General features: G+C 38.2%; 1 protein-coding gene across 1 annotated transcript; it reads right to left on the bottom strand.

Moving 5' to 3' along the window:
- Positions 1–15,593: 15,593 nt before the first annotated feature.
- On the bottom strand, positions 15,594–22,870 carry LOC124938061 (DEAD-box ATP-dependent RNA helicase 50). The gene is made up of 8 exons (XM_047478431.1): positions 22,495–22,870; positions 21,833–22,401; positions 21,051–21,245; positions 17,241–17,428; positions 16,861–17,074; positions 16,582–16,713; positions 16,066–16,244; positions 15,594–15,978 (listed from the first exon to the last, which is right to left on the bottom strand). Exons 1-8 carry the CDS (start codon positions 22,748–22,750, stop codon positions 15,747–15,749), a joined length of 1,965 nt encoding a protein of 654 aa, XP_047334387.1. The 5' UTR covers positions 22,751–22,870; the 3' UTR covers positions 15,594–15,746.
- Between the last annotated feature and the right edge of the window lie 70 nt (positions 22,871–22,940).

Genomic DNA, 22,940 nt, shown 5'->3' with positions numbered 1-22,940 from the left:
GTGTCTAATACTAGATTCATCAAGAAATGCATTTAGGGTGCTATTTGTAAATTCGGTTCCTCTATCACTTCTAATGCTATTAATGCGTGTTGATTTTTCATTTTGCAAACGTTTAAGCAGTGTAATCAAATTTGATGCGGTTTCACGTTTGGATGGCAGAAATATTACCCATGTATACCTAGAATAATCATCAACAACTACCATAGTGTAAAGTATCCGGTAAGAAGTCATCACTGCGACCTGAATATATACCGCTCTGTGACATCTTCACTAAGTCGGTTCAAGCTAGAGGTGGAAATTTCGACAACCTCATCAAGGCCAAAATCGAGATGCTTATCGGCTTACTGGATGGTATAAACGTCAATTGGGCGAAGGAGATTTTTAACAACCTGAAAGACATGGTGAAACCGGATTCCGTCCGGTCATGGGGATACGCCATCCCTCTTGGGAAGATCATGCTCCACCACAACATCAACACCGGTCCTGGTGTTCTTCTCTCATCAAGCAAGATAATAAGATCCCGACAATTCCTAGAGAAGAAGCAGCCGGCCCCCGGTTCTACAGGTGGCCGAAGGAAGAAATCTACCGCCAAGACACCGGCTCCGGTAAAAGACAAGTCCGGAAGCAAGGGTAAGGAACAGATAGTATTCACGGAACCGCGCTCAGAAATGCAAGATGAAGAAGACTCGGCTTCCACGTCTGACCGAACCGGCTCGCAGAAAACCGATGACAATCCATCCGATAAAGAAGAATGACCGATTGAAGAGGAACAATCGGCTACAAGTCTTGACAATGCTGGTGCGGCCGCAAGCCTTGAAAACATCGATGCCGGTGCAGACGGCCGTGGGGAGGAAGAGGTTCCCGTTGATAACGACCGGAAGATAGCCGAGAACATTGTACGCAAAATCTTGGCAGGAATTCATCTGCAAGCTCAAAAGGCAACATAAGCATACAATGAGTGGTTCCTGATCCGGTGCAATAAATTCTTCAAACATGTGCTACCGGACCTAACCACCGGACAAAGATTTGAAAGAATTCTGGAGATAGAGGAAGACGTTATCCAGCTCACAAATGCCTAGGATCCCAACGAAGCCATGGACCGACACGCAATAGTGGAACCGCGTGCTCGGTTACAAAAGCTAACCGCACATATACGAAAGCTTACAGTAAAGTATGTTGCGGGAACACCGAAGGCTAAGTTACAACTCTTGGTGTTGGATATTCTTGCGGTGAAGAAAGGGGAGCTCATTGACGAGATAGAGCGGATTGAAGCGGTGCGCAGACAACGAGGTACAGCGCACTCTCCGCGTCTTGAAACCGATCATCCGGTCATCAACGAAACCGACGAAAGGACAGAAACTCCTTTCACCGGGCCACTTGATACCAATCAACCTAGGGATTCAGAACCGGCTGTCACAGAAGAAAGAGTAAAGATTCTTATTCAAGAGTTTTCCAACTCAAAGGTTCGACCATGGAAGAGGAAAATCAAGAAAGCCGCGCGGCAAACAATCTTGTTAGCCGAAAAAACGAGGGATGATCTTGTGAAGGCAGATGCCCGGATCTCAGAAATCGAAGCCGACTACCGGGACGATACTACTCTGCACAACGAATATCTTAAGCGAACCGAAGACTTGGAAGAAAAGACCTCCAAGATGGTGGATGACATGGATCGGTTTCAAGAGAAAACCGAACAACAGCTCACAAAGGTCGATGAGGACTTAGGGCGGTCAAGCGCTGAAGTCGGTTCAACACTTGACAGGGTCATACATCTTGAAAAGAAGAATGCGAGTCTTGAAGCCAACAGGGTCATACATCTTGACAGGGTCATACATCTTGAAAAGAGTGCAATGACAAGCTTGAAGCCGACCTTAAGGCAGTTACCGAACAGGTGACTGAGCTGATAAATGTCAAGATTAATGCTGATAAAGCGGCTGAAGAGGCAAATGCTCAATCGGCTAAGGATATTCAAGATGCGTTGGACGAAGAAACGCGGAAATCAAAGGAAGCACCGCTATCATCTGATGCGAACTTTAACGAACGGTTACGGATATCAATGGCCAGAGATCCGGAACTTGCAAAGTCCGTAGCAGCTCAAGTGGCCAAAGATGCAGAGCGGTTAAACGCACAAAAACAAAGGCTCGTCGAATTTGCAAACGCTCACAAGAAGTCCAAGGCGGCTTCCTCCTCTTCGGTTCCGGTAAAACGAAAAAGGAAAGTTTCTGCAAGAAAAATGCTGGAGAGGATCACCGAGACGAATATCGACACTCCACCGAACCTTGCTCCGCAAATCGAGGATGAAATCGAAGAGAATCTCGAGCCGCGATCTACAAGACAGCGAGTCGCCCATGCGGTTCCAATCAGCACGGTCGGTCAACCGCAAGCTGGAGGTTCATCTTCAAAAACGGCTCAACCGGATGAGGAGCAACCAACCGATGAAATGATGAAAGACTTCCTGCCATCCGAATCAGAATAGGGGCTCTCTTTTCTTAATCTATATGTATTTTGGTTTCTACATATATAATATTTTCCTTTTTCGGTTACTTTTATATATATAAAGTTATTTTTGAAACCGGCCTATACTTGCAATCTTACATTGTTTTGATAATTTTAAATAAAATAATCAAAAAGGGAGAAATTGATAAGATAAAAGATTAGAATTTTCCAAAATGTTTCTCAAAATTTTTCCAAATTTTTCGAAAAATTCTCCCAAGTCAGTTTCAAAAACAACCGGCCTACGTTTGCAATCTTACATGATTTTGATAATTTTAAATAAAATAATCAAAAAGGGAGAAATTTTTAGATAAAATTAGACCGGTTAATAGAACTTAACACAAATAAATCTTCCATGCAGGAACAAAGAACCGGACCAGTCAAAGTAACCAACCGGTTTGAGAAAACCAACCGATCAGATAAATGAACCGGTTAAGAAGCTCAACCGGTCAAACTATCAAACAGACCAGAAACATGACCGCTCAAAGAAGGCCGAAAACACCAGACAGCCGGTCATCCAGAAGCCAAGGCAAATAACCGGAAGCCATTTGCTTAAAGACAAATAACCGACCAGCATAAGAAGACATGTCGGGTATCTATTGAGAATGATACCAAAAGAACAGACTGAACATTTCCATATTCATACAAGTCTGAGGAAAGTCTGTAGGCTGCAGAAAACAGTCCTACAAGATCTTTCCACTTTAGGATAAATCAGAAAGGCAATCTTCCAAGTACAGACAACTGTCTAACCGACAGTTACCACATTGAGTAAAAGACAAACCTAGCCGGTTTGTCCTACATACTGGAAGAACAGACTGCCAACTCTGTGAGGTTGACCGCCAAGTCTGAAAAGTTGACTGCCAGGTCTGAATCACTGAACCTCTGCTCAACCAATCAAATTCAAGGAAATGAAATATGACCGTTGGCATATTTCACCTATAAAAGGAACAGCTGAAGAGGAGTAAATGCGGGACACATGAACAATTAATTTACAAGTGATAAGATTGTGTTCTCTCTCTAGAAAAGGCCTAAGTGCTAAAATTGAAGTGTGTATCTACAATTTCGGTGTAAATTGTACGGGTGTTATCGAGCAGGAAATAAGTCTCGATCGGATTGTATTTGTATTCCTTAGTGAATATCCTTCTCGCGGTTTCGAGAGGAAGGGGTGACGTAGGAGTTTTATCTCCGAACATCCATAAAAACTTGTCTTGTTATTTACTTTCCGCCTGATTTACTTTATAACCGAGCTGTACTAACCGACCTACACCATTTTGACCGACTCTACACTATCTAAACCGAATCACCAAGTTACAAAAACCGACCCACCAATTTCCAAACCTGCCTTATACGAAAACCGGTTCTGCCTATCTCGTGAGTGTGCTGCTTCAACCTGAAACAAACCTCTTCCGCGCTTGAACCTGGTTCAAGGGTTTGTGACAGTTTGTGTAGTATTGAAACCCCGGTATTAATCTCTAACCGGATTAATCACCACCCTTTGAGTGAGACGCGCTAACCGGCCCAACTCCGGTCCTCTAGCCGCGACCTAGATCCTAACAACAAGTCGTTCAGTTGCGGAGCATAACCAGTTTTCTTGGAGATGATCAAGTTCTTCAAGTTGTCGAAAATGATCCTAGACCAGTTCACCCGAGTTCCTTCGGTGATGGCATCCATCATCTCGAAGATACGTTGGGTGTAAGATTGGAACTTGTCCCTAGTCAGGATGGACTTACTCAGAATCTCGCTTAGAACTTGGTATTCATTTGCGAGCAGACTCTTGGGTCCCCAGATGTTAACTGGGGTCATAGAGCCGGAAAAGTGGTGAATCATCTCATCGATAAACACTAGAGAGTAGGTTAGATCGGTAACTCCCTCAGTTGACAGCTCACAAAAAGTTGCGAAGTCTGTTATGCTGAAGAGGAAAGATTGACCATGAACTTGGGCAAAGATGATATCACGATGTATCATCCGTGCAGTTTTAAAGAACTTATTAACAAAGGAGTAGTTAATGGCATAACGGTTTTCCAAAAATCTCTTGAGACCAGTGCTCTCAAGGGCTCGGAAGATACATTGGACTTCATTGTCCTCAGAGTGAGCAACGGATTCAAAATTGGCCAGGAAAACTTTATTTGAAAGAGAGAAAGACATTTTTCTTGATAGTTTTGCTTAGAGAGATTTCTTATGATGAATAGTTTTTTGAGATTGGATTAGATGAGCTGCTTAAATAGCCAAATAGTGGTTAGCATGCTTAGTGATGTCATTGTGTAATTATGATAGAGTTAACTTGTGTAAGTGTATAATGGTTATTTCCAATGACAAAGTAATGATAGAAAAAGATTTTCATCATGGCTTAAAAATATGGAAGAAATATTAATCTTCCTCTTTCAGTGATAGACACGTGTCTTCACTTTGATTGAGGTATAGATTGTTTTATGTTTCATAGGTTTAATCATCAAGGCATGCATGAAAACAGTGGTCAGCTGTCCCAAGTTAGCCGGAATAATTCACTTACCGAAATTATGATGCATCTTATAAGTTTTATTGAGGTAGTTTATTTCGATGTGAAGAGATGTCGAACTAAACTGACATTTGTTCAGTTTAGGGAATAAACCGTCTGTTTTACTCGAGTCATTTGAACCGCCCAACTTGTTTGCATGTAATTTGGTAATGTGAGTTTGTCACGCTTAACCGGAGACATCTTTCTGGTTAGCATTCCTGAGTGTTTAATTTCCTATTGAAATGTCCGTGCTAGTTTTTATAAACATTCCCCGATTCATGACTTGAGAAGCGTGAGTTTCTCCTTAAACTCATGCCCCAGTTTTTCATAAAAGTTTAGATTTTTTAAAACATGCAGTAACATTTAAGATATAAGTTGTTTACTATCAGTAAGTCCCAAAATGTTTCTGAAGTAAGAGAACTTAGCTTCCTATAGAGGCTTGGTGAAGATGTCAGCCACTTGCTGTTTGGTTGAGACATACTCCAACCGGATGTGTTTCTACTAAACGTGTTCCCAGATAAAATGGTGTCTGATATCAATATTCTTCGTTCTCGAGTGTAACACCGGATTGTATGTAATCGTTATTGCACTGGTGTTGTCATAAAAGATTGGAGACTCTTCAGCAATTACACCGAAGTCCCTTAGTTGTTGTTGAATCCAGAGGAGTTGAGCACAGCAGCTTTCGGCTGTTAAATACTCCGCCTCTACGGTTGAAGTGGCAACTGAGGTTTGCTTTTTGCTATACCAAGAAACAAGTCGGTCTCCCAGAAATTGGCATGTCCCGCTTGTGCTTTTTCGGTCGATTTTACAGCCTGCATAGTCTGTATCAGAATAGCTTATTAGATTAAAACTTGAGTCTTTTGGGTACCATAGTCCCACGTCTTGAGTTCCTTTCAGATATTTCAAAATCCTCTTAGCCGCGGTATAGTGTGATTGTTTTGCATTGGCTTGAAATCTTCCGCATACTTCGACTGCGAACAAGATCTTCGGCCGGCTGGCTGTTAGATAGAGGAGTGAGCCGATAATTCCTCGATAGGTTGTTATATTTACCCCTTGGTCGTCCTCGTCTTTGACCAATTTTACTAATGAGCTCATTGGAGTAGCTGATTCGACACAAGTGTCCATTCCGAATTTCTTAAGCAGTTCGGCTGTGTATTTAGGTTGGCTGATGAATGTTCCGGTGTTGATTTACCGAACCTAGAGACCTAGAAAGAAACTTAATTCCCCCATCATACTCCTCTCAAATCTGTCAGTCATTAATTTTGAGAATTTGTTACATAATTTTGGATCAGTTGAACCGAAGATAATATCATCCACATATATTTGAACAAGTAAAATGTGTTCCTTTTTCTCAAATTTGAAAAGTGTTTTGTCAACTGAACCTATTGTGAAGTTGTGATCAAATAGGAATTTTGTTAAAGTATCGTACCAGGCTCTTGGAGCCTATTTTAAACCATAAAGGGCTTTGTCCAGCCGGTATACATGACTTATTATTTCGGATTTTTAAAACCTGAAGGTTGTTCAACATATACTTCTTCACTTAGTTTACCGTTTAGAAACGCACTTTTGACATACATTTGAAAGACTTTGAAATTTTTGAAAGCTGCAAATGCCAAAAATATTCTAATGGCTTCAAGTCTAGCCACTAGAGAAAATGATTCTTCAAAATCAATGCCTTCTTCCCGTTTGTATCCTTGAGCTACTAACCTGGATTTGTTCCTCGTAACCAAACCGTCTTCATTGAGTTTATTTTTGAACACTCATCTTGTTCCTATGACCGATTGGTGTTTCGGTCTTGGAACTAGGTGTCAGACTTTATTTCTCTCAAACTGGTTTAATTCATCTTGTATTGCTAAAATCCAATCGGTATCTAGTAATGCTTCATCCACCTTTTTCGGCTCAATTTGTGATATGAAAGCTGAGTTTTCATATAATTCCAAATTTTGTTGCCTAGTTCGGACGAGTGATGAGAGGTTACCTATTACAAGTTCAAGAGGATGATTTTTGTTCCTTCTGAGGTTTATTCTGGTAGTATCTTCCAAGCGTCCGGTTAACTGATCAAGGTTAGACGAATCGGTAGGCTGAGCAGAGTCAGGCCGACCGATTTCCTTAGTGGACACCGAGGCGTCAACTTCCTGTGGTAACATAGCTTGATCAGGCTAAATCTCAGCATTAACCGCTTGATCATTGACAAACCGTCTATAGACGGGAACCTCATCTTCATCATCAGAATAAATATTGAAATTTTCCATTTTGTTATGAAGGTCGAAGGGTACTATAGTGTTACGTTCAATAGATTCATCAAAAACAACATGAGAGGTTTCAACCGTTATTGTTCTAGTATTATAAACTCTATATGCTTTACTAACGGCTGAGTAACCTAGCATTATTCCTTCATTGGATTTAGCATCAAACGCGGTCAAATAACTTTAGCCATTGATGTGAACATAACACTTACAGCCAAAAATCCTAAGATACCGGATGTTAGGAACTTTATCATGGTATATTTCAAATAGAGTTTTAGTTATCCGTTTAGTAATTAAAGATCGATTTTGAGTGTAACATGCAGTATTGATAGTTTTAGCCCAAAATTTCTGAGCGATACCCGAATCAGCTATCATGGACCTTGTGGCTTCCTTGAGAGTTCGGTTTCTTCGCTCAGCCAGACCGTTTTGTTGAGGTGGTCTGGCACTAAACAACTCGTGCCTAATACCGGAATCATCAAGAAAAGTAGTTAAAGTACTGTTTGTAAATTCGGTTCCACTATCACTTCTAATTCTTTTAATCCGGATAGATTTCTCATTTTGTATCCTTAAAAGTAGTTTGATCAGTTTTAGTGTAGCTTGATTTTTAGAAGCTAAAAATGTTACCCAAGTGAATCTAGAGTAATCATCAACAACTACCATGTTATAGTGCATGTCTCCTAGGCTTGTTACCCTAACCAGTCCAAACAGGTCCATATGCAGTAGTTCTAAACATCGTTCGGATTGAAAATTTCCTTTGCTTTTAAAAGATGATTTTATTTGTTTTCCCATTTGACATGCAGCACATACTTTATCTTTGGAAAATTTGATGTTTGGAAATCCATGAACTAATTCCTTAGAGCATATGAAATTTAGAGTTTTGAAATTTAGATGGTTTAGCCGTTTGTGCTAGAGCCAATTCGGATCGTTCCTAGATATCATGCAAACCGGGTTCTTGGTTTTAGTTTTCCAATCTACTTTATAAATATTTCCTATTCTATTTCCGGTTAAGAGAGTATCACCTTGTTGATTTTTAACTAAACATGCATGCTTGTGAAATTCAACCGTGTACCCTATGTCACACATTTGACTAATGCTTAATAGGTTAAAATGCAAGTTTTCTACTAGAAACATGTTGTTTATGGACAAGTTGTCATGGACAATCTTACCCTTGCCCACGGATCTACCTTTTGAATTTTCGTCGAAAGTTATCATTGCTCCGCCTTCAGAAATGATATTAGCTAGTAGTCCAATGTTTCCGGTCATGTGTCTTGAACACCCGTTGTCCAAGTATCATTCCGAGTTTTCTAGCCATTTGCTCCTCCTGACCTGCAAAAAATAAATATTTACACTTTTCTGGTACCCACATTCAGTTGGGTCCATGGTTGATTAGTCCCTTAGGAATCCAAACTTTAATAAGTCGGATAATTTTTCCAGTAATGGTTCTAATTGTTTTACCGGTATTCAGTTTTTCATCTTTTTGTCTGCCTAAGAGTGTTTTATTTTGTAGTGGTGGTGACTGTTGATTAGTTTTCTATGGACGTGTATCGGTTTATTTACTTGATGACCGGTTGGCTTTCCTTCTCTCAGGATGAAGCCATTTTTCCGAGTCGGCTGGAGTTACGTATTTTATTTCTTTTTCCGGTTTGAAGTCATGTTCTACCTCATCGTCGGTTAAAGAGCTCTTGACAAATCTTATAAAGGGAAGATTGTCTTTTGTGAGTTTCATCCCGTTGGAATAGTTTCGGTTGGCGGATTTGTTATTCTTGTATCCAAGACCAAATTTGCATTTGGGATGTCATTGATAGTTAGACATCTCACTCACCGCTTCACTAGATCTTTTCCAGGCAGCCGTGACATATTTGGTTCTCTCGTTTTCTTCGGTTACCAATTGAACTGTCTTCTTGAGCTTCTCATTCTCTAAGGACAGTTCAACCGGTTCATATACTGTAGTTTCGCTTGGCTCACCAACGGTACCACTTGACTCTCTAGTTTCGTATTTTGACCGAGTCGGTATAAGAGCAGACAAGTTTCTGAACTTAGCGACCATGTCATTGAATGCAGTAACTAAATCTTCTTTAGTAAATTCTTCAAAGGAAAAGTCGAATACCTCTTCTTCATTTACCATGAGGCAGGTTACTCTTTCTTCGGGATTTTCGGTGTCGGAGTAGGCCTAGTCGCTTCCACTGTCAGATGCTATGAGTGCCTTCTGGATTTCTTTTCCTTCACCGGTATCGGTTCGCTGCCTATCATTTCATTAATATTCATTTTTATGGTTGTCATTTCTCTGGTAGTTACTTCCCGGTTTTCGGTCGTCTCGTCTTGGTCTTCTGCATTCCGACCTGTAATGACCAAAACCATCACAGTTAAAACACCTTACATTGGATTTGTCGGCGTAATTATAGTTGTAGTTGTTGTTAGATGGTTGATTCTTCTTCATGAATCTTCTGAATTTCTGTGCTAGCATGGTCATCACGACTTCATTGATATGATCAGCGCTTTTGACAGGAACTGGAACAGCTGATATAGAAACCGCTGGTTCCACCGCCGTCACCAGAGCTCTAGTTGCAATTGATGTTGTTGCTTCATCTTCGATCCGAGATTTCATCTCGAATTCATAGGCTTTCAAGTCCTCAAACATGTCGTGCAACTTCATCTGCACGAGGTTGCTTGATTCCCTCATTACCATGGATTTTATGTCCCATGCACTTGGTAAAGATCTTAATGTTTATACAATGATCTACCGGTTCTTATATCTTTTTCCAAGTGTGTACAGCTCGTTGACCACGCTGGTGAAACGGTCACTAAACTCCTTCATGTTTTCTCCCATGCACTTGGTAAAGATCTTAATGTTTATACAATGATCTACCGGTTCTTATATCTTTTTCCAAGTGTGTACAGCTCGTTGACCACGCTGGTGAAACGGTCACTAAACTCCTTCATGTTTTCTCCCAGCTTCATCTTAATGTTCTCATACTTTTGAGTTCCCACCAAGATTTTATTTTCCTTAGTTCTTTCGTTTCCTTCATGGATCTGAATGATAGTTTCCCATGCTTCCTTTGCACTTTGACAATCTCTGATTTTGTTGAACGTGTTGTCGTCCACAGCTTTGAAGATGTGTCTCATGCAATGGTTATCCAGGTTACTTCTTCTCCTATCTTCAGCCGTCCATGCTCTTTCTCCATTTCAATTTTTATCGGTCCCTCTTTCAAGATGGTGCTCATTTCATCATCCAACGTGATCAGATGTAAATACATCTAAACCTTCCAGCCGCTAAACGCCTCGTTGTTTAGCATAGGTGGCCTATCGATGTGGGTCATTCTTTCGGTTGCTTGAGTTTTAAGATTCCTTCTCTAATACCACATGTTAGGATTGGGATCGCCGATAGGGGACCGGGGTCCGACTAAAGGTAGATCACTTACAACACAATACAACACAACACAACACACTGGTACTAATCCGGTTAAAGATTAGAACCGCTCTTAACATTACACAGATTGTCACAGATTGTCTGTTTCAATCTTAAGCAACGTACACGATTAGGTTTGGAAGGTATTAGGAGAAGTCGGTTAGGGTGGAGAGAAAAACTGGTTCGGTTTGAGTGAATAGTGTTTCGGTTCGGTTAGAGTTAGTAAGCCGGAATGTAAAATGAAGAACACAAGACAGATTTTATGGATGTTCAGAGTTGAATCTCGTACGTCATCCCTTTTTCTCAAATAGTGAGAAAGATATTCACTAACTAGAATATTCCACGAATACACTCCGATCGAGTTTTATTTACTGCTCGTCGGTTACACCACTCACACAATGATGTAATACTTTTACATAAGGTAAAATACACAGATATCTTAACGTTTACAACTGTTTCACTTTTTGAATCAAGAAGGCTTTATGAACCCAGAATGTCTTTTAGGCTTGATTGTATGAAACTGAGTTGTTTTTAGTTCGCGCGTGTTCTTGTTTCTACTGCTCTTGGCTTCCTTTATATAGAGAATATGACAACGGTCATATTTCTCTCTCATCTGTTGATTGGTCAGCTGAACCGGTTAGAGTAGGTAGCCTTGCTTTTTGTACATGTGGCAGCCATGCACGAAGGTACCATGAGGGTTGCTTGTGCATTTGGTTAAGATCTGCAATGATTAGATTTCCCTCATGCTTTATATCAGATCTTTCTTTTGTGCATTTCCAAGAAATCCTCATTATGTCATCTTCACAGATTTCATCACTTTGAATAATTTTCCCGTTGGCCTTGAGATCTTCGATATGTTAAGCCAGCCGGAAGTGATGCTTCATAGAGTTTATATTTCAACCGATCCGGTGAGTGGAGATAAACCGGTTTACTTGAAGTCAATCCGGTTAATCAATCTGAATCGTTGAAATAGAAGGTTTCAACCGGTCCGGTGCAGCTTGAGCTGTACCTGCACAAGAGGAATTTGAAGCTAATTAAGTAGTGTTCGTACTTTTGACAAGTGTAACACTTCACTGTGATCTTGTCTTTGTGGGGCTTGGTGTCTTCTTATCGAGGTGAGCTTTATGCACGACCTTGCCCTTGACCTTGCCCTTTTCCACAACCTCGGTTATCTCCACCGTTGCCGCTGCAACTCGACAATCTAGAAGAAAAATTGGCTTCTCCGTTTTTCTTCATTCATGACATTCATTCATCATGCATGAGCAATAGGTGCTCCTCCTCTTGGTCTCCATAGCCGGGAAGTTTCTCCTCGTGAACTTTGAGACGACCGACGATCTCTTCGACGGTCATATTCTTGAGGTCACCAAATTGTTTGATCGTTGTAACGATCTGCATGTATGTTTGTGGTAAGGCTCTAAGGAACTTCTTGACGACGGAGATCTCCTTAACCTTCTCTCCCAACGAGCGAATACCAGTCACGATGGATGTCAATTTCATGGCGAAATCATCCATCGATTCCCCATTCTTCATACGAATTGCCTCGAATTGTGTCTTCCAGGATTGCACTTTTGCCTCCTTGACTCTCTCTATTCCAACATGCATTGTCTTTAGCGTTTCCCACGCTAGCTTGGTGGAATCCTTCTCATCCACCATGAGAAGGACGTCCTCAGAGAGTGCTTGATACATGGCGGTGAGAGCCATTCTATCCATTCGTTCGTCGATATCGTCGAGCATCACAACTTGCCACACTACTTGTGCTTGTAAGTTTACCCGCATCTTCAACGCCCACACCGAGTAGTTATTCTTTGTGAGTAACGGAAAGGAGAACGTCACGTTCCCTTCTCTTCCAATCTTCATGGCCGTCGCATTTCTGTTTGATCTTGTCGACGCCATGTTATTCAATCTAGCTCTAATACCAAATGTTGGCTTTTGACTATTGGATCTTTGAAAAACGATTACGAAGAAAGAAAACTCTGGAAAACTGGGAAGGACAATAATATTTGTAGAAGAGAAACAATTCTTTCTATTTTCAAGTGTTCTGTATTAACATTTACAAACAACCATTATAAATGAGTAATTAGCTTAGAAATCCTAAATTACTTATACATACAGGCCAAGCCCATTAATAAATAAATAAACCATAATTGTATAAAATGACAATAAAGGCCTACAACTTTCAATTTTCTGGCAATTAATACTTAAACTCAAATCGGCATATCCTCAAGAAAAAATTTAAAGACCTTTCGTTAACTTCCTATGGTGACAGTTTAACTTCGGGAACAAACGAGGGTAACGGGTGTTGCATTAATGGAAATGTTCAGTTCATGAATGTGGTAGACTCATATATTTTCATTTTGGTGGGTCATGAGTGTCATATGGAGTACCGTAGTTGGGCTTTCCTTTGGTTGGAATCGAGACTAGCTCAAGTTGCCTTCACTGAATTACATTGGGCTTCTGTCGTCCCTCATGCATTTAGTTCGTGAATAACATTTTATATTATTTTGTTGCACCACAACGTTGTCTCGTGTCTTGAATTCACACTAAATCCAACGCCCCGGGTGGTACCTCTTTCGACTTTGGACATGTTTCTGGGCCAACCGACTAATAATGACTCATTTTGACTTGTACACAAGTGTAGTTGGGCTTGTTGTGAATATTTTGACTACTCGTCTTGTTTGGTGCATTGTGGTGGCTGGTTGAGTTGGAGTACCCTTTGGGTTAAGATTTTTTTGAAAATAAATGTATATGGAATGAATGGCTCTTGGATAAGTTGATGAAGAATAGTAACATCAAATTAAGAACTTGCCACTCGTTTGGTTGAAGATTTCTACAATCCACGTTGGATATCTCCCTCTGTGGATAGGCCATGTTTGAAACAACCTATTTTTTTTCTTTTTTTATTATTTATATGTAATACCAAAAAACACACTAAATTAATATAAAAAATATTTTTTTATTTTCAACAATAGCATTATTATTATTAATAAGAGTATTAGTAAAAAAAAAATTGGTTTTTTTATTAATATTATTTTGTTTTATTTTTTACTACTATCATTATTATTAATGTGATTGTTTTAATTTTTTTATTCTCTATTACTATAGGGAAATTTGACGAAATGACTCTCAAAAGACTTTTTATTTCAAAAATAATCCGAGTCTAATAATTTTTGAAAAACAATCTTTAGGGGCTTTGAAATGACCTCTGTCTTTATTGTGAAATGACTCCTTAGTCCTTACTATGATTATTTTTTGTGGTTTATTTTTTTTATTACTATCTCATGTATTTCTTCTTGTGATTATCAGGGACCGCATTATATTGTAGTATGGCGTGGAAATATGAGAGAAATTCTAAAAAATCTTGAGCGCATTATGGATTCAAGGAGGAGCTAATTGAAGATCAAAATTCAAAGATATGTTATTGGTAATAAGAAATCGTAAGGGCGAAAGAAATTTAGCGAATGCATGAGTAAGCGCAATTGGAAGAGGTTAAGAGCTGCGAGCCAATGGAGGTCGGAAGTGGAAGCGGCAATGACAATGATGGAGTTGTGAATGTTGCAGAGATATATGTTTGTATCAGGTATTCAGATATGCAAGATCTAGTGCCAAAATGAAGAATAAGAGAATTATGACAATTATCAAGAATAATAAATATAATTAATATAATATATTGGAAATATAATATAAAAATAATATATTTGTAAGATATTATCACAAATATCGATATTATATTATATTATATTATATTATATTATATTATATTATATTATATTATATTATATTAGTTTTTTTATAAGTTTAATTTAATGTTTATATAAAAAGACATGTCTTAGATAATTGAGAGATCATTCCATAAAATGTTCTTTCATTTTCATATTCTTACAAAGAACAATGAAATGAGTACTACATGTTGGTCACCCCGGAAATTTGTTCGTATATATAATTTTTTAGGTCTTTTTTAAACACAGATAAAATATTTATTTTTTAAAATAGATAGTAATCTAGGATGCATGGGTGCTTCGTTTCTGTAGCTCACTGCGCACCAGGTGCTTCGGGGGTACGGGGGTGCGGCTGAGAGTGCGTACGGGGTGCGCCACGTGGCGTATCCCAGAATCGAAGGTGAGGGGTGCGGGAATGGCATATTCAGTAAATATGAGTTCCAAAATATTAAAAAAAACCTCAAATTAAAAAACCCTCAAATATTAAATATGACTATGAGCCCCCAGCCCCCAAATTAATCAGTAGGTGAGAGAACAAGTGGATGGCGAAATTGCAAGAGCATTTTATTCAGAGGGGTTACCTTTCCATGTTGCTAGAAATCTCCACTACATCAAGAACGAATGAACATTACAAGCAAGGGCAATCAAGGTTGTGGGATGTAGGAGGTGACCGAATTGATCCGCTTAATGGTGCCGAAGAACTTGAAATATCTAGCCTTTCACTAGATGAGCCGGAGTTTGAAGCAATGTTTTTACAAGATGATTAAGACTGTTGGCAATATGGAAGTCAGATTGTAACTTTGTGTACTTATAATTTATATAATTATATAATTATATTTTATATGACGTATCCCCGCACCCGAATCCTTGTTTTTTAAATTTTGTCGAATCGGCGTATTCCCGCACTGCGCACCTGTATCCGTGCTTCCTAGATAGTAATTTAGTGTCTTTATTCTGTTAAGATTTTAAAATTTATAAACTGTTTCAATTTTAATATTTAAGATATTATATAAATAAATAAAATGAATAATTACAAATTCATTCAAAAATTACTTATTCAAATAAATAAACTCTTCTAATTATAATTTTTTTAGTATCATTTGTATATTATTATATTTTAAAATAATTTTATATTTGATTATATATATAATTAATAGAACTTCAATTTTACAAATTTATAAATGTGCAAGATTTGAAATAAACTAACTTGTTATATCTCATGTTTATATTAAACAAAAACAAAAATCAAACATATAAACACCTTAATAAAACAAAATTATGTGTTTAAAATTATCCAAACACAGCATGACGTGACATCATCTAAGTTATAAATAATATCTAGCACATTATTAAATAGCATCCATCCATCCATGTTCAAACAATTTCCTCTTTGTTCAAACATATGTAGTAAAAGGTACATCGTGCAAAGGATGGCCCTTTCTATTTCTTTCAATGATCCTCTGTGCAAGAGAAACTTGCTTCCCCACTACAAACACAAATGCCTTGCCCTTTCCTCCCACACCTCTGGCAGTTCTTCCAACTCGCCTAATGTATTCACTTGGATCACGCGGGTAGTCAAACAGCACAACACGACTCACTCCACAAAAGTCAATACCCCTTGAGGCTCTATAACAAAAAACAAACACGAACATATAATTCAATTTTGAAATACCAAAAGGACTCAATTACTTAAAAGGTGGGAAAAAATAAAACCTGTCTGTGCAAACCAAAATCGCTGAGCTATCCTGTGGTTGATGATCATTGCAGAACTCTTGTATATTTGCAAGTTGCACTTCTTGTGCCAATGCGGCATGAAATGGCAAAACTGTCATGCGGACTCCTTTCCTATCACCTCTTTTCAACACATTTTCAACTTTTCTGCAAGTTTCTATCTGCACAAGAAGCAAATCATTATATAGTAGCCTTGTTTAATCCAGGGTTATTTGAATAACCAAGTGATTATTCATAACCTTGTTTGATCTTGTTATTTGAGGTAAAGACATTAAATGTATAAATATATAATGAATAAATAAATAAATAAATAAATAAATATATATATATATATATATATATATTTATATTAAATTGAGGGTATTTTTGTTGTTGATTTAAGTGATGTGATTGATTAGTAGATTGTTGATTAGATAGTGGGTTTTACCTCAAACAAGGCCTTAAACATAGAAGCATAGTTTCAAATGATTATACAAAAAAAAGTATCTTGGACGGTACCTTGTTACAAAAGACAATTGTTTTGGCCACTGGGTTTTCCTCCAGCAGCTGCAAAAGTGCGTTCTTCTTGTTAGTAAATGCTGTTTCAGGTGTCTTTTCTGCCCCATCGTCTCCACTGCAATCTACAATAATCTGGAAACACCATAATTTACATTAAGTCACAAATAAAGTTATGACAGTTCAAACTCTATGGTTTAAGTATGCCAAGAAAATAATCCCTTTTATGGGTAACCCTAATATAATTTTAAGGAGCACAGGAAATCAGATTAGAAGACGAACCTCCTCAAGGGCTGGGTTTGTACGATGCATACCAGGCCCCATGATCATCTGGCAATCAGGAAACATTTCTACTAATTTGTTATATGTCTCAGATGGTAGAGTTGCAGTCACAAACAGATATTGAGTGGCAAAGGATGAAGATTCAATTAAACTTTTTAGTGCTGTCTCATATTCCTCATCACGCAAAAGAATATCAACCTCATCCAGGACTACACTGCACACAACAAGTTTTATGACATTAATTGAGAGAGAGACCATTCAACAAGAGTGTTAAACAGAATATGTCATGGAAGCTAATGAAAATCCTATTAAAGGTTCTTGTGCTATTATAACACCAGATTAAACAAGAAAATATCGGAACATAAGGGAAATCTAGTTACCTTTTAAGGTTAGTTAATTGCAATAAGCCTTCTCGGACTAGAAACAAAAAACGCCCTGGGGTAGCTATTAAAACATCACAGGTCTGTTGAAGGGCTTCTAATTGAGTTCTTTGCCCAAAACCACCTGTGGCCACCATAGACCGGAATTGAACCCCCGATTTTGAGATCAACCTGCAGTTTACTAAGACCTGGAAAATGATAAATTACATTATTAAAATACTAGTGTACCAGAAGCATAGATATAATAAAACAACGCTTCCATTAAACAAATATTTCACTACTCCATGGTGATTTCACAAAAAATATTCTTTTTCTCAGCAGCTATCATTATCACACCAAATCAATTGCTAAGGAAGATTTGCCTACTGCCGAGAGAGAGAGAAGAAGACAATTTAGCGAATGATTATTTTACATGTTTTCTCTACTATATATACATAATTTGACCGGAATGAGAAGAGGTTGGGGGTTTCCATAACCCTTCCTTTTACCCCTCCAGTTCTGTGTTCAAGCTAAGTAGAAATTTGAAAGACCCTTTTCTTCTACATCTCCTCCTATAAGAAACTGCATATTCAACGTTCTCTCACTCAATGGATTTAAACAAATCCAATTGTTGTTTGTGCCTATTTTAGCAAGGAGAAGTATTGAGTTTCCGTTAAGTCTTGTCTAAAATCATGAATAGTTGCTTTAACTTGAAACAGTTCAGCTGTATTATATGAATTGGAATGTGATCATTTGGCTGCATCCCAGATTCCATTCGTCCTTCCATGTAGGAGAAAGTTCTCTCCTATTTCGTTGGTAAGTGAATTGATCAGTGAGGGATATAACAGTTTCGATATTGACTTTTCATTCCTTGAATCCTTGTAGAATGAATCTCCCTTAACTGGGAGTGATATCTCTTTTGTGAGATATTTATCATTACCATTGTTAAAAACAAACATTTGTTTTTCGAATTAAAGAAGCTAGCATAACCCCACTTCAACTTAAGGCGTTCTTAGTGAGAATCGAACCATGACCTTTGGCCTCTTAGGAATGGTCTCCTGCCACTTGAGCTATCCTAATGGGTTTGTCGCAAACAAACATGAGAATGGATTGAGATCATCGTAGGTAATTGGTCACATTCAACTTGTAGCAAGTGATCGGCATTGGGGAGGATTTCGGGATATCAAAAGGGGTAAAAGTTGAATGTGATATTCAACTAGTGATTGTGATGAATTGATGAAATAGAGTTAGCAAGATTGTAATCATCCACTATACTCGCATCCTCTTAAATAAAATGAGCTACTGAAATATCATTAGGATCGCTACAATTCAATTGTGGTCATTGCACTAAATATCATCAACCAATAGTCCTGTGAAATGGCGTGTGTTGTAAAATAGATAAGATCATCATGGAGTTCATGTCTACCATCATCGTGTGGAAAAATATGCCTTATGAAGTCACGTGAGAGGTCTTGTATGTGCAGTTAAATCATCTACACATCACCCTTCTAAAGTCATTGATATTGGATCAGATTAATTCAAAAACAACCCAACAATTGCAATCCAAGGAAAATGATCGACCCAAACTTCAGTATTTAACCAAGACCTCGCTTGACTTTCAAAATGGATTAAGTTGGTTCTTTTTCTGATTCATGAACAGCAAATTCAGGCTATATATTAGCCCAATCAAAGATGAAATGTCATGGTCCCTCATTAGAACCAGAGAGAGAGAGAGAGCCCAAAACAAGATTGAATACAAAGTTGGTGATGGTAAGAACACCCTTTTTCTGTCATGATCCATGGTTCGAGAATAAGTCGCTTATCCACCAGCCTGAATTCCAAAATGCAACAATTAGACACAGACAGGCTTGTGAGTGTCAGAGAGGTCCGTGATGTTGAAAGAAATGAAATCATTCGACAATTGAATGAGGGAATACGAATCTTAGCAAAGATTGATGTTATGACCCTTGATGTAAACATGGAACGAGCTGGAAAGTCGATGAAGACGGAAGATTCAATACTAGCAAAGCATGGAACGAGCTCAGAGAGAAGAGCCCAGGTTGATGGGTGGAAAGTGCTTTGGTCTACTAAAGTCATCCCGAGACAACAATTCAACATTTGGCTTGCATTCAAAGGTAGGCTGATAATAAAAAGATAGAGTTGCCAAATTTCTCAATATCATGGAGGGATGATTTCCCAATATGTTCAAGAGAGGCGGATCTCTTGAACACCCTTTTGACACTTGCCCTCTCATTTCTCAGATAGGGAAGAAGTTTGTTAAGTGTAGGATGGTTTCAAACATCCCCAACACCTGATTTGCAATTAGGGACTTCATAGTCGAGAATAAAAGGAAAAATAACTTCTACTCTAAGGTCCTCAATTACTTATTTGGAGCTACAATCAATGGCATTTGGAAAGAAAAGAATAAAAGACACTATTCTATAGTCAGAAGAAAGGAAGAAGAAGTTTGGAATGACATCAGGATTCAGGACAGTCAGGACAATTGGTGAAAGGTTCCCAATATCTTCAACAATCGGATTCTCTGTCAAGAATTGGGCATTGATGTCAACCAAGTCACTAAAGCTACAAGACCCAAGACGAGATAGTCTTCTGGAGTTGCTTTATTCACTTTGTTTCATTGTTATGTAAAAATTGTATGTCGTTGGTATGTTTGATTCAGTCATCACTTCATTTCGGTATCGTGGAAGCAAAGCCTGTTGTGCTATCGACCAGTTTTCTCTCCCTTTAGGATTTATTTACAAAATGATGCAAGTCGTTTTCCGAAAAAAACAACCAACAATCTAGGATGCATAAGTGGTGAAGATGTACCCCACAGTCCCACAACTAATTGTATATGTATCTACATATTCACAACATAGCCCTAAAGAATTTGTCCCATTCAATGCCCTAACCCAACAAAGAGAATTGCCTAAATGTCTTTCTTATCAGGGCTCGGTTATTCACGTCCTAATCAGATATCGCTATGTTACCTTACACTCGCCACCATGGACAAAATACATAGCAAGATAGAGAAAGAAAGACAAGATCTTTCTTGAGTTTCTCCCCATGACACAGAAATTGTAATTCACACAATAGAGAGAGATTAACAATACTGTTGATTCGACGCATAAGTGCTTGCGAATGGAGACAACTGTCAGCTTTTGTGATAGCGGTTCGCGTCAGTTTTGTGGTGAATTATGCTCCAACTCTTAATGGCTCGGAAATCCCATATGAATAAATTTTGTTTTGGTAATAGTTTAAAAGTACCAATTCCACACAGACATTGAGGAAAGTGGGTGGGAAAAGAAAGGATAAAGACTACCTCCACAGGTTCACTTCAAAAAATGAGGAATTTGCAGATACAGGAGTATTTTTATCTGTTAGGAATATAACATCTCCATTTTGTTATCATCCTTTCTATATATCTTCCCTTTTTCCTGTAAATGGATCGCACCACCCATTCATAGATTTTATTAATTCAAAGTTGAGCCTTTAAAAAAAATCAAAAGTATCAATTCCATATAAATGATCAATGAAAGTATTTCAGCAACTTCCAAGTAGCTAAAAAGGTTCTAAAATCTAGCTATCCTATAATCCTTGAAAAGATCCAAAGATTCCACTCTTCTTACATTTCAACACTATTGTAATCTTCAGTAATTTCACGGTTATAGCCAAGACAATTCAACTAGAAAATGCAAATAAGACCCCATATCATTTCCTTTACTTCACAAAGAGTAATCCCTTGACTAGAACATTAAACAAGCATTGAAGAGAAGAGAAATAAAAATGTACAAATAACAACATAAGGTGTAAATAATTAAATGAACCAACCTGACGAGCTAATTCAGCTGTTGGCACAAGAATCACTACACGAGGATTTTGGGGGAAGGACTTGGAAAGTCCATTAACCTCTTCCTGCCTTAGACGTTGTATAATTGGAACAAGATATGCCAAAGTCTTTCCAGAACCACTTTGATCAGTTATTATACAGCTCCTACCCTCGATGACAGATGCAAATGCCAAGGCCTGAAGTTAAAAGCAATAACAAAACCTTGAGGACACCACAGACAAGGTGAATATTTTGTATTTCCAAATATACAAAAATGATAAGAATGACTATAAGAGTCCCTTTATGAATCATAGGAATTACCATTCCTTTGGGGCTCAAAGTCTCGTGCAAATGTATATTCTGTCTAGTAAAAACGTTTTTCCTTGGTAGAAGTGGAAATACATTCTAATATGAACAGTTATTTCAAAGTTGATAAGACTAATAGGATATTGAAACACAAACATTTCTGCAAAATACAATCATAAAGGTATTTTCGCAAGGCTGAAGGTATTGTGTTCGAAACAAGATACATGTGAAACTATTGGTGCAGAGTTTGAGAATGAGAAATAGAGGGAAATCATTGTCAGGTATATTTAAAACGGAAGTGGGCAGGAAATACTTATAGTCTGGTGGAAGACTTAGCAGTCCACCAGGTAAAACCCTACGAAAGTATGATTTTGTGTATTATTCTAATAGTTACATTGTACATAAAAGAACATTAGATGAGCAACACTGGAAACCCAATAAATCGGCTCTTAGAAATTAAAACAAAACAAAGTATCACCTGGATGCATGAAGGACGATCGATTCGTTGGGTCATTAAGGATTCTATCATATCATTTTCGCAGCCCAGTTCTTTAAACGACTTCCTACTGAAAAAGGAATCATCTGCAGATGATTGTTGCCGTTGTTTTGACTTGGATATGGAAGTAGACTCTCCAGCACCCCACCTTTTAGAATTAGCTGAGCCTTCAGGAAATGTCCTTCCTCGATCACGCTCAGTAGAAGTTTGCACCGTTTTATTCTTCAGTGGATCTTTACTATTAGGTGCAGCAGCTGACGTTGAATTAATGTCAACTTCCTTTGTCCTTGATTGATGTTTTCTTGTTCTGATTTTCTTTAACTGGGACTCATGGGCAACTCTTTTAGAACCATCTTCATGATTGGAAAATGAACTACTATGTACACTGCCAGACCCAGATATATCCTCTGGAGTTGGGGAATCACGCTGATTTACTTCTTGCTTTAGTTTAGCAAATTTTTCAACAAGAATCCTAACTTTTTGAGCTTTTAACCTACCAAAGTTTTTTGCTGCTATTTCAGTAGATGCCACTGGATTATCAGTGCTGAAAACTGGATACGCGTTGGAACCAGAAGAAATGAATAAGTAAATAGCTAACATGCTGCAAATTACTGTTACGAATTAATAAAAGCAGAGAAGAATACCTTGGACAGATCTATCTCGTCCTCCGTCGCCGCCACTGTTGGCCGGTCGCTCATCCTGGAAACATTCCGACCAGAAAAGAGAAATACTACTGTGCTTATGTCGAGAGACATTAATCATTGAAGAAGGTTTACTTAGAAACCCATCAAACTTGCGACAGATTACCCTTGAGACAGATGTTGAACCATGATTGCGAAGTTGTTGTGGCACCACAAACAGTGAAGAAGAGAATTGACAAGCTGCCAGCATTTCTCCCATTGATTTGCTTCAGCTATTATCAAATATTAGTATCGATTGAAAAGCAGATATATATATATGCAATCACTTCACGTTCACCATGGAAGAGGATAACTTGCTAACTCCTGCTGCAACGATGAGGTCATTAACTCGTATATGTAAATGATTTTATTTTATTTTGGGAATACAAAATATAGAAAGGATAAAAACA

The sequence above is a fragment of the Impatiens glandulifera genome, chromosome 5, assembly GCF_907164915.1.
Source record: "Impatiens glandulifera chromosome 5, dImpGla2.1, whole genome shotgun sequence".
Taxonomy (NCBI): Eukaryota; Viridiplantae; Streptophyta; class Magnoliopsida; order Ericales; family Balsaminaceae; genus Impatiens; species Impatiens glandulifera.
This window is presented reverse-complemented; position numbering and strand designations above follow the sequence as displayed.